General features: G+C 57.4%; 1 protein-coding gene across 3 annotated transcripts in view; it reads left to right on the top strand.

The window, feature by feature from the left end:
* The window catches only part of SH3PXD2A (SH3 and PX domains 2A), a 216,100-nt gene that overhangs the window by 108,496 nt on the left and 94,971 nt on the right, over nucleotides 1-12,633 (top strand). For all 3 annotated transcript variants that reach the window (XM_036438926.2, XM_036438924.2, XM_045582058.1), the window contains one exon: nucleotides 4,345-4,436. In XM_036438926.2, coding sequence (XP_036294819.1) covers nucleotides 4,345-4,436 — 92 coding nt within the window. The remainder of the gene's footprint in view (nucleotides 1-4,344; nucleotides 4,437-12,633) is intronic.

Genomic DNA, 12,633 nt, shown 5'->3' with positions numbered 1-12,633 from the left:
TTTCCAGTGCCTTTTAGGGGGTAGAACCAAACATGCGGCATGTTTGCCTCCTGCTTCCCGCCTCCCAGGACGTGACTTGGGGTTCCCAGTGGGTCCTTATGGGCCAGACCCTGGGTCTGTCTGTTGGTGGGTCGGTTAGACGGTCTGTCGGTCGGTGGGTGCTGACACCCAGAATGCCTGGCCTGGGCAGGGGGGGTGCGGGGGGAGGAAAATGAATGATCCCGGGGCAAGAGCAGGGCACACACCTTGTTTTGCTCAATGCAGAACTTTGCTTTTGGTCCTGAGACAGTCGTTACCCAGCGCAGTGGGCTTCATGGAGGGGGTTCATTTCGGAGCAGATGGTCTGAACACAGCCTGGCCAGGGTCCCCTCCCACGCTGCTCCGCTTGCAAAGACCAGGCTCGGGTCCGCGTCCCTGGGAGGGGGTCTCAGAGACAGACAGTGCGGCCACCCTCTTCCCTTTCCTGAATCTGCACCATCCGGAATGGTGACATGTTGCCAGGTGGTGGCCCGTGCCACTGGCTCCCAGGAAATGGTCTCCCTCCGGGGCCAGGAGCTGGGGACTTCAGGGCAGGTGAGGCCCGGGGGAGGGAGGCCCCGGAAGAACTGGCTGGTGGGCACACCTGGATGGCTCTTGAGTGCCTAGGCGCCACTGCCTCAGCCCCTCCCCTCCCCCTGCTTCTCCAGATGTGCTGCCAGCCAGCTCGCCCACCCCCTGGACCGCAGGACGCCAAGGTTGGATGGGGACTGACGTTAGCTCAGCTGACATCCTGCATGTTCTAAGCGGCCCCACGGGACAGTGGCCCCTCCCTGGATGCTGAGGGCTCTGAGGCCATTCCAGCCCTTCTCCCTCCAGGGGGCCTTCCGACCCTCCAACCTCACCGGAGTCCAAGCTCTTAGAAAGGCTCAGGGAGACTGATTGATAGAACTGACCCTGACGTCACTGATAGTGGTGCGAGGTACAGTCCTGGAGCCTCTGGCTGTTGCAGTGGGAAGAACCTTCAGAGTGTCTCTAGTCTGGAATTGCCCCCACTGCGTTCCCGGGGCCGTCAGTGGGAATCGCTAGGAAAACCAGCCCTACAGTCAGAGAGACCTGTGGGTAATGGTGGAGGCGGTAGAGAGAAGTAGATCAGACAGAGCGTAGGCTCTGGTCTAGGCGGCCCCATTTAAAAGCTTTGCTGCTTAGTAGCTGTGTGGCCTTGGGCAATTACTTAACCTCTCTGTGCCTTAGTTTGTCCTAATGGGGACCTGGAATCGTGTTCATACCTACCTCGGGCTTAATGTGATGATTCAGTGAGGCGGTCCCCAGGATGTTGTCATGATTAATACATGCTGGCCTAGCAAAGCCCTGCGGGTTTCCTTTCCTGCAGGACTTCTCAGAGCCTTTGCTGTGATGGTGAATATGGTGATTTCCAAGACCACGATGGGGATCTAAAAACATCCTTTCACACGTGCCCACAGAACTCATGTTATCTCCTCAGACAGGTGTTCCAGGAGATATAGTTTGAGATTCCAGAGCCAGTCTGTCTTATCATAAGAGATACGAAAACCGGAGCATTGAGGCGAGCTGCCCAAGGTCATGCAACAAGTATAGAAAGGCAGAAGTGGAGCTAGAATTGAGGTCCCCGGACTCCCCTCCCAGTGTTCTTCCTAAGATGCATCATTGCTTTCGCCATCAGAGCAATGGCGCCGAAGACAATAGTGCCACAGCTAACACTCACTGAGCGTCTGCTTGATGCCAGGCATTGTGCCAGGCTCCTCATATGTATGATCTCACTTAACCTTCGAACAGGTAGGGGCCATACCAGACCCACTGCACTGAGCTCAGAGAGGGCGAACCATATATTCAGCACTACACAGCATCCTGGCAAATGGCACAGCCAGAACTCAGACCCTCGTCTGCCTGGCCCCGATGCCCTCACTTCACTCCCCCCTGGCATGCATCTTGAAGGTCCAATGGCAGAACTTTAGGCCTGAGCCCGGGGTGGCGTCCCAGAAGTTCCCATCTGTTGGCCCTACCTGCTCCTCTCAGGACGGCTGGGTGTGGAGTTCCCCGGCTCTGGCAGCCGCCCCCAGCCCAGGCCTCCAGGACTGACTGCTCAGCACCGGCTCTCCTGCCAAATGATTTTGGCCCAGAGATGGGCTTGGCGGCCGCTCTGATGGAAGCTGCTCTGAGCTGAGAGCTTCTTGTCGGCCTGAAATCAGGACGAGCTCTCAATGCGCTCCCCTCGGGGCTCCCTATTAAATAAAGATGTCTGCAGCGGTCCCACCAAAAGGCCCCTTTGTCTGAGGCCCTCGCGGCCCACGCGGCCTCTGCCCCCAGAATGCCGGTCTGTGTCGGCATGAAGAGCCCCTGTGTTCACCGCTGGTGCTGGGCGAGCTGCAGCCCGGCGGGCTCTGCGCCTGGCGGGTGGCGGTGGGCTGAGCGGGGAGGGTGCTAGCGCTTGGCCCCTGGAAACCTGCCCTGCACCCCCTCCCTGTCCCTGTCCGGGAGGGGACCCTGGCAGCGACTCTGCGCACACAGAGCCCAGGTCCCTGTAATGGGCTCCTCCTGCCTCCTCCCCATCCCAAGCCATCCGTGTTTCCTCCTGACCCTCCGGCCTCCTGCTAGGAGCACTGGGTCTGCACATGCCTGCTTCCCACTTCTCTCCATGTCCCTGTCTCTCTGTCTCCCTCTCTCTCTCTTCCCCGCCCCCCCTCTCTTTTAAATATTTTTTTTATTGATTTTAGAAAGGCAGAGAGAGAGAGGAAAACATCAATGATGAGAGAGCATCCTTGATTGGCTGCCTCCTGCATGCCCCCTACTGGGGATTGAGTCCACAACGCAGGCATGTGCCCTGACTGGGAACCAAACTATGACCTCCTGGTTCATAGGTTGGTGCTCAACCACTGAGCCACATCGGCCGGGCCTCTCTGTCTCTTTTCCTCTCTTCTTCCTCAGTCTTTCTTTCCCTTTTCCTTCTATCCTTCCTGGGGAAGAAAACAGCACATACCACGTGTGCTAAATGAAAACTTGAACTCTGTGGGGGACAGCATCCACCCATCCTACCTTCTGAGCACGGTATCCCCAGGGTACACAGAGACATGGGGACAGAATGGGCAACACGTCATCAGGTGTGCTGTGGTGGGTGCAGGGCTGTGTCTGGCTCATCCCTGTACCAGGCCACAGCCCCGTGTCAGGCACACATGGAAAAACCTCCATTCTTTGTCACATCATTGGAGAGTCAGGGGGCCTAGGCCAGTGCCTGACGTGTGGTCTTTACTTATTAAGTGTTAAATTCCCTTCCTTTCTGCTTCCTGGCTGTTCATGTGATCTGTGAGAGACCCATGGAAAGCCACAGGCTCTAGAAGGAACAGCTGGAGTTGCGTAGTGTTGCCTTATATGTTTTGGTATAGGACCTTGTCTCATCTTGCCCAGGTGTGGGTTTGGCATTGAGAAGGGCCAATGTGGTAAGATGCCTCGTGCTCAATGCCACACTTGGATTGTTACTCGATTGGCTCTGAGAAGGATAAAACTATCACTTCCCTCTTCCTCAACACAATCATTCTGTTGATGCAACCTAAGACCGCGTGTGCTTTTATGCCCCATTATCATGTCCCACTTATTTGGGCTTCTGCACACTAGAGCCCTTATTTATTCTTTCACTAGAGGCCTGGTGCATGAATTCTTGCACAGGTGGGGTCCGGCTGTGGTAGCACCCTGTTGTCCTTGATAGACTTATCAACTTGCTAAATGGTTCATTGTGCAGCCCGTGTTTAGGGACTGTGGGCACCTGGTGCAGCTGGACTGTGGCTAGTGGGAGACAAGGCTGATGGAATTAAACCTTGGATTGTCAGGCTAGAGAGCTTGGACTTACTCTGGGGGCTCATGGGAATTCTTTCAGGGTTCATGCTGAATGAGTCGTTCCTGAGGGCCCTGAGACCTAGGGTTCCGTGATCATAGTTTCCTTTTGATTGGCTGATTGTTTAGTTGCTTTGATTGGCTAGTTGGATGGTTGATGTTTGGTTGGTTGAATTGTTGGCTAGATGATTGTTTGGTTGGTTGACTGTATTTTTCATTATTTTTATTGCTTGGCTGGTTGGTTAGTAGTGATTCATGGGCTGGATGGTTGGTTGATGGGGTGGATGGACAGAGGGAGAGTTGTTTTATTGATTGACTGATTGGTTAATCTGTGGTCTAGTTGTCTGGTAGGATGGTGGGTGGCTAGTTAATGACCTTCCTCAGCCCAGTTTTTGAGCCACCCCCCCTCCCTCCCAATCACTGTTGGCCCACATGGACCCTGGTTGTGGTTTTCCTGGTCCAAGTTTCATCAGGCCTAATGCCCTTTCTCCCATCTTCCCACAGGCGCTTGTCCGGCTGCCTCCCCACATTTCACAGTGCGATGAAGTCTTTCAGTTCTTTGAGGCCCGACCCGAAGATGTCAACCCTCCGAAAGAGTAAGTGGCAGCTCCGGATGCTCCTGTGGGAGAGGCAGGTGTGGGAGACGCAGGTGTGGGAGAGGCAGGTGTGGGAGAGGCAGGTGCCACGTGGCGATGGGGAGGAGAAATCCTGGAGGCCAGAGCGTGTGTCGCACAACCCCAGGGGTGCCATTCCTACCGCACTTCCTGTGAGTGGTGCCCAGGGAGGTTGTGGAGTGCACAGCCCGCACACCTGCACAGCAGTCCAGCCAACAGGGGCCCTTTTCCTTATTCGAGCTGTAAGACCAAGCCCAAGGTGGCCTGGACCCTTGAGGGAGGAAAAAGCATTGTCCGGCTCAGAGGCTCACCTGGCCTGACCGTGGCCGTCTACCTTGCTGGCTGCCACAGGCTTGAGAAACAAGCACAGGTTCAGACCTTCAAAAATCCAGCAGTGACTTGGCTCACAATGTGGAGTCGTTAGTGGAGACCCACCGGAATAGGACGCAGAGTCTTGCGTTCACAGCCCTCCTTCGCTGCCTGCGAGCCATGCCACTTCCTGAGCCGCTCTTGTCTCATCTGTACAGAGGGGTAGCGATTGAGCCCCGCCCTTGCTACCCCCAGGATTGCCTGTGAAACTCAGAGGACGCGAGGGCTGGGCAGCAGCTTGGCAGACAACAAAACGAGTTACAAATGTGTGTTCGCTCCAGAGGGGGGGACACCGCTCTCCCTGTACCTGCTACATGCCAGGCTCGTGAGAGAGTTTGCACCGGGAGCTCTACATCCTGAGCCCCCTGCCCCCTCCCTCTCAGATAAGGAAACCGAGGCTCACAGCTGAAGCTGGGACGTGAGCCCACAATTTGCTGATGTCATACAGAGGCCCATAGCCTTTCCACTCCTCCTGCCTTCCTGACCTGGGGTGGAGTTGGGGGACCAGGAGGTGGGCCTGGTGCCTCTCGTTGTGCCCTCTCTGTCCTGCTCTTTGTGCTCCCCTGCCAGTCACTCTCCCCAGGCAGACGTAGGCTCTAAGACCAGCCGTGTCTGTCCTTGCCTGGCTCTGCTGTCCCCCAACTGGGACAACCTCTCGGAACCTCCTGTTCTCCTTCCTTCCATGGGGAGAGAGAGAATCCTTTCGGGGAGGGTTGCCATTGATTGGAGTCACTCGTGAGGGACATGGCTGGTGGGTGAAGCAGCAGGTGTATCACTACCAAATCAACGGACCCTGCCTTTGCTCTGTGCCCCTCAACCCCACTCTCTGCCAGTCAGCTGGGCAAACAGGCCTTAGATGACCCGTCAGTCTGCGCACTAATGGCAGGTGAGCCTTTCGCCTGTCTCCACAAGGCCCTAGACTCTAGGGGTCCTCAAACTTTTTAAAGTGGGGGCCAGATCACGGTCCCTCAGAGAGCTGGAGGGCCGGACTATATGAACTACTAATTCCTACTGTAACACCTCGGCTGCGCTCACTGCCCAAAAAACCTGGCGGGCCGGATCAGATTCCTCTGCGGGTCGCATGTGGCCCGCGGGCCGTAGTTTGAAGACGCCTAGAGGAATGGTGCCAACCAGGCTCAGGGAGACTGGGTACCTCACTGGGTACTGGTGAGGCAGCGGGCCTGGCTTTGCAGGGCCCGGCTCCCGGCTCAGGACCTGCCACCCACCTCCGTGATCTCCCACATTGCTCAACCTCTATGCCTTTCTGTATTTCCCTAAAATGAGGTAATTCGTATCTCAGAGAGGCCAAGGGGGCTTACGGAGTACTGTGCACTGAGGTAACCCGGCCGGCACCACTGGCACACAGGGCTGCTCCCAGTTTTGTCTGAGGAAGGCTGTGGAACAGAGCGGGATGTGGATGCTCTGCCTCTGCAGACCACAGCCTGGCCTTTTCAGGTGTAAAGCATCGGGCCTCCAAGCCACCACGGCAACGGGGCTATCTGCCTGTTTCTTGAGGAGGTATCCGTCGCCTAGGCTGGTTCACAATCGGTCTGGCAAGAAACGGCCTGAGAACAGCCACCCCTCCAGGTCCAAGCAGGCCTGAGGCTCTGCAGGGGGGTTAGAGCTGCCTCCAGAGGTGGCTTCTCCTCCCCTGGCCTCACTCCGCCTGCAGGGCCTGCCACGAGAGGCCCATGTTCCGCTGGAGATTGTGCCCCCATGAGAGCCCAGCCCTGGAGGTGAAGCCTGGGCTGGCGGGCTGATACTCTGTCAGCCTCGTGCCTGGTTCCCCTCCCTCTCAGACCTGCTTGCACCTTCCCAGGCCGCCATCCTGAACATAAACACGGGATCAAGTAACAGCGTGTTTTGACTCTGGGGCGACTGTGGAGTGGCTTATCAAATTATCAAAGCCTGTGGGTTTAATTGGAGTTCTGCAGATAACCCGGCCTCTTTCAAGTGTGCTGCTGCTGCTGCAGGGGCGCTGAGCGTTCATGGGGGCAGGGAGAGGGGAGGGGGCCGTGTCCCTTTCCCTCTTGCGTGTAAGGTGAGGCCTGCGGCCGCCTGGCCTTGGTGGGTGGGGGAGGCGGGCAGCAGGCCTGAGCCCTGGGCTTTGATCCAGGCCGCCTGCTGACTTCCTCGGTGGCGGGGGTGGGGGTGGGGGGCTCCCGCTGCTGGCTTTTCTAGAAACTGGCACGTCCTCTCACTCCTAAGGCCGTCCCACGTGTACTGCTGCTGTGTGTGAGCAGGGCTGAGGTCAGCTGAGGCGCGTGGCATTATTTTATTTTATTCATTTATCTTTAAAAATATATTTTTATTGGTTTCAGAGAGCAAGGAAGAGGGATAAAGAGGTAGAAAAAAGAAACATCCATGATGAGAGAGAATTGTGGACTGGCTGCCTCCTGCACGCCCCCAACTGGGAATCGAGCCCACAACCGGGCATGTGCCCTGACCGGGAATCAAACCGTGGCCTCCTGGTTCATAGGGCAGCGCTCAACCACTGAGCCACGCCAGCCGGGCCTGGCGTTAGTGTAGATTTCACCTTTCTCCTTCACACCACTCCACCCAACTCCTCAGCACACTCTGCAGCGCCACCTTAGAACAGTCCACACCTCGCCAACTCCCCTGCTGCTGCCCCTGGCCAGCCCTTCTCCTCTCACCGGGATTCTGGCCTCCTGGCGGGTGTCCTGCGTCTGCCCTTGTCCTCTGTGGTCCATTCCAAAGCAGTGGGAGGAATGACCATTTAAAAACACACCTCAGCCGAAACCGGTTTGGCTCAGTGGATAGAGCGTCGGCCTGTGGACTGAAAGGTTCCAGGTTCGATTCCGGTCAAGGGCATGTACCTTGGTTGTGGGCACATCCCAGTAGGAGGCAGCTGATCGATGTCTCTGTGTAGGAGGCAGCTGATCGATGTCTCTGTGCAGGAGGCAGCTGATCGATATCTCTCTCTCTCTCGTCAATATTTCTAGCTCTCTTCCCTCTCCCTTACTCTCTGTAAAATATCAATAAAATATATATTTTAAACACACACACACACACACACACACACACACACACACGCCTCAGGTCATGTCACTCCTATGCTCAAAATCCTCCCTGCCGCCCCCCCACTGCTGTCACTCAGGCCTCCTCCTCCTGCCTCCTCCATCCCCTCTGGCTATCCCTCCTGCTGCTCTCCCACCTGCTGCAGTAACTTGGTCCCTGCTGCAGCCACACTGGAAGCTTGCTGCTTCTCATGCAGGTCAGACTTGTTCCTGCCCCAGGGCCTTTGCACTGGTTCTTCCTGCCACCAGGAACACTCACCTCCCCAGGAGTCTGTGGGCCCAGTCCCACACTTCACCTTCATCTTCATTTGGGACAGCTACCCGCAGTCACAAGGCCGGGCTGCAGCCTCTTGCTGTCACCTGACCATTGTTGGCTCTCCGCTCTCAGCTTGAGCCTGAGGTCAGGAGGTCACTCAGCCCCCCTGTCACAGAGGGGATAACGGAGGCCAGGGCTGGGCAGGTGTGCCCACCCCTCACCACCGGTGGGCATCGCTTTGACCTGCTACCTGTCTCCTGGCACAGGAGCTCCAGTGGCTCCTGGTGGGCTCGTGGGATGGACTGAGGTTCTCCTGCTCTCTGTGCCCCTTCTAGGCCTGGGCTCATTGCTTCTGCTGAAGCCAGCCAGGATCCCGGTTAAATTCCTGAAATGGCAGGGGTGGAGCAGAGCCTCGCCAAACAGGTTTTTGTTCCCCAGCCCCAGGGCCGCAGCGCCACCCGTTTGTGGCCTCGAACAATGGCCTAATGTTTGAAGGGACCTGGGGTGACAGGCAATGGGCCCAGGGCCAGATCAGAGCTGTGTCTGCCCAGCCTGCCCAGAGAGCCGCCTTCCCTCCAGCCCAGAGGCCCAACCTCAGCACCCCGCCACCTGCTGTGGCCGTGGGACCCCTGGCAGGCCCCCAAGAGAGGGATGGAGGCCGTGGTGCCTGACTGAGGCAGAGCCCCGGGCGTGGGCTGGGCCAGGGGCTGGTTGAGGTGGCACGAGAGCTTCCGTGGAGGGCGCCCAGTGAGGCTTCCGGGGACGCAGACCTGGGCAAACGGCAGGCAGTTGCTCGGGGCCTGGGGTGGGCACAAGGTCAGGCCCAAGGAAGGGCATTCCTTTGCGAGGACCCCCCACCTCCCTCCCATCTAGCTTCCAGAAGGGGCTCGAGGCTGAGGCTGTCCGCCCTGCAGAAAGCAGAGTCTAGGAGGGCAGAGGGGACTCGGCCAGCCCTGCCTCAGCGCCCAGAAGGAGGATGGAGGGGGGTGGCAGTGCCGCCGGGATAGCCCCGAGAATTTGGGGGAGCTTCTCCGGGAACCCCGCGTCCTCGACCTGCTCAGCTTTCAGGTCAGGCCCGCTCAGTGTCTGACTCCAGATCTGGGGATCCAGGTTCCCCTGCCGCCAGCCGTGTGACCTTGAGCTTAACTAACCTCAGAGACAGCAGGGGGGACACCCAGCTCCGAAGCCGGCTTTTGCTGTTTGCCATGTGCAAACACCTCCCCTTCCCCACCACCTATAATTACCACCCCTCTCTTGTAACCAGCCCCCTGGTTTGCTGCCCCTCAGCAAAGGGTCCGCGGCAGAGCTAAATCTCACACCCAGTCTTTGGCCTCCTAGACCAGCTTCCTCTGTGGCTTCCAGGCAGGAGGCATTCATCCACTTTGATCCCCTTCTCCATGTGAGGCCTGGGACCCATGCAAGTGGACACATCTCACAGCCCTGCCTGTGGGGAGAGAGACCCGGCCTGGGAAACATTTAAACTTCCAAGGCCTCAGTCTCTTCAATCTGTGAAATAGGGTTTACAACACCGGCTGAGCCCCTGGGGATCCACAGCAACAGTCCAGCCTGGGGAGGGGGTCAGGGAGGTCTCCCTGAAGAGGCAGCATTCAAGCCGAGAGGGAGGGGAGAGCCAATCCCTGAAGGGGAGCAGGAGAGGGCAATCAGGTTAGAGTCCCTGAGAGACTGGCAGTTTAAAGGGATTGAAGAAATTGCCTTCTGGCTTCTCTCTCTCTCTCTCTCTCTCTCTCTCTCCCTCTCCCTCTCCCTCTCCCAAACCCTCTCCCTCTCTCTCTTTCTCTTCTCTCTCCCCCCTATCTCTTTCTAAGCATGTCCTCGGGTGAGGACTAATAAAAGAAAAATAAATAAATACTCTTCCTGGAGAGAGAGTATTGGCTTTGGCTGGGCCGCTGACAGCTGTAGGAATGGAAGACACTGAAGACATTCATCGCAACAGTAAGATGTGCAAGAGACAGCGTTCTAGAGAGCATGCGACCTTTCCCCTTCGCTGGTCCTCAGAGTTGTGTCTTAAGGTTGTTTGGAGTTGAGGCACCACTTACTCTAGTAACTTGGTCCCTTCAAGTGCCTTAGTTCATGGGATGTGTTTCTTGCCCCACCTTGTGGCAACGTTGGATATTACATCCACCAGCATTGTGGCGGGTGCCTGCAGGCTCAGCTGTGCCAGCAGCTATGCTGGACCCTGGAGCATGATCTATTTTGTTCAGTCATCATTACAATTCTGTGAGGTTGCCGAAACCGGTTTGGCTCAGTGGTAGAGCGTCCGTCTGCGGACTGAAAGGTCCCAGGTTCGATTCCGGTCTAGGGCATGTACATTGCTTGCAGGCACATCCCCGGTAGGGGGTGTGCAAGAGGCAGCTAGTCGATGTTTCTCTCTCATCGACGGTTCTAGCTCTCTATCTCTCTCCCTTCCTCTCTGTAAAAAATCAATAAAATATATATTAAAAAACAAAACAAAACAATTCTATGAGGTTCATGCTTCCCTTTTGCAGCTGAGGAACCTTAGGCTCAGGAAACTTGTGTGTGTTTTTTTTTCCCCTCTTTTTTTTTTTTTTTTCTTCCCAAACTCAGAATCCAGTGCTCTTTCCGGCCGGCCGTTGGAACCTTCCCAAAGGATTCCCAAAGGCTGGGAGCGTCCCGAATGCTGGTGCGTGGAAAGGAGAGCTGAAACCTCACGGAGGCCTAACGAGGAGCCTGGCTGATGGCCAGGAGGGGCAGCTCCTCTAAATGGCCAGGGAAGCGGGTGCTGGGTTGTGGTCAGGTCTGACTTAAGTGGGTAGAGACAGCCTCCTGATTAGAGAAGGCTGAGCCTGCCCCGCCAGAGAAAGAGATGAATAACTGGGAGTGGCCGGATTCCCACCCCAAGCGGGAGAGGGCGCCTGTGAGCCTGCCTCACCTGGCCAGAGACCCCTGGAGACCTGCCACGCTGCAGGCCGCGGCCTCGGGAGCCAGAGTACGGAAGACATGGGCTATTCCCACCTTGGCCCACACCCAGCATGTGCGGGGAAAGCCCCCACTGTGTGTTGGGCACTGTGCCAGATCCTGCGGGCTAGGAAGATCTTGATGGGCCAGAAATGGGGGGAGGTAGGTGTTTCTGGCCTACCAAGCTCTTCAGAGACAGATCTGGGGCTGAAGGTTTGAGACCTAGCCGTTTATTTGGGAGGTGACAGCGGTGAGGGAGTGAAGGCAGGCAGGGGAGGAAAGGCAGCCAAAGGTGGTACATTATCACCCAGCTCCTGGGGCTTCATCCCGAAGGGAACTCTGGGAGCCAGTGAACTCGGGGCCACGGCTGTCCCACTCAAGGGTGGGTGTGGGGCACCAGGCCACCTCCAGAGGGAGCTTTCCAAGAAGCTGGTGTGAGCTTCGCAATTGGCCGTGCCTTCTGCTGAGCTCAGGATGACTTCCAAGATCTTCCAGGTGCCTGTTCCCTCCTCCCCTCCATACCCCCCCCCCCCCCCCCCCAGCCAGCCCTTCCAGCAGCCCTGCAGGCTCTCCTTTAATCCTCTCTCCAGAGAGGCCTCCCTTTCTGCCTTCATTTTCCTCTCAGCTCTTAACCCAGTTGGCCACTTGGCTTTATTTGGTTCTGCTCATGGTCCCAGGGGATGAGTCTGTTTTCCTCAACCCTGTGACCCCAGGGCCTGCTCATAATCGGTGCTTAGCACATGCTTGTGGACAGGCAGAGTTCGGCTCAGAGGCAGAAGGGCCTGGTGAGCAGCAGGGAAGGCTCCCCCTCGCCCTGCATTTCTGTCACAAGGGTGAGGAGCCTGGGCTGCCCAGGGCTGCCCAGGGCCGATGTCACGGTGGCTGGAGTTCTCAGGAAGGCCTGCCCGGAGGGGCCTGGCCGCTGTGGTTCTCTTCCCAGGAGGGCGGGACTGACCAGGGCAGGGATGAGGTGGTTGAGCAGGCCTAAAGGGGAGGCTCCAGCCAGGGGTGCAGGGGAACCTTGGCGAGGGAGGGAGAGCCCTGGGGGCTGTGCTGTGCAAGGAAGGCTGCCTTGGGGAGCCAAACCTCCCCCTGGACTTGATGCTGAGGGAGAGTTAGAGGCAGAAGGCAGGGAGTGGGCTGGGCCGAGGGGGCATATGCCCAGGGCATGCTCGGAGGCTTCTGAGTGTAGGTGGGTGGGCAGGGGTGGAGGGTGTTCCTGGAGGTTTGCAGGGTGGGAAGGCCAAGAAAGAGACCAGGAAGACCATGGAGGACCTAGTGTGCACGTAGGGGTTAGCCAGCACTGGTGCAAATCTCAGCTCTGCCACTTAAGCTCTCCGCGCCTCAGTTTCCTCGTCTGGAAAACGGAGGTAGTGATAGTGTCTAGCTCTTGGGGTGGTCAGAGGAGTTGAGATAATGTATATGAAGTACACAGTCGGCACCTGCTGCGTGCACGCGCGCCCGTGTTCCCGGGCCTGGGCCCTCGGGGAGACGGCCGAGGAGGTCGGGAGGCTCTGTAGTCCAGATGGGGAGGACGGAGACCCACGTGAAGGGATCAGGCAGGATGTCAGCAAAGCAG

The sequence above is a fragment of the Pipistrellus kuhlii genome, unplaced genomic scaffold, assembly GCF_014108245.1.
Source record: "Pipistrellus kuhlii isolate mPipKuh1 unplaced genomic scaffold, mPipKuh1.p scaffold_m20_p_15, whole genome shotgun sequence".
Classification (NCBI taxonomy): Eukaryota; Metazoa; Chordata; class Mammalia; order Chiroptera; family Vespertilionidae; genus Pipistrellus; species Pipistrellus kuhlii.
Note: the sequence above shows the minus strand (reverse complement) of the source record. Positions and strands in the feature narration are given on the sequence as shown.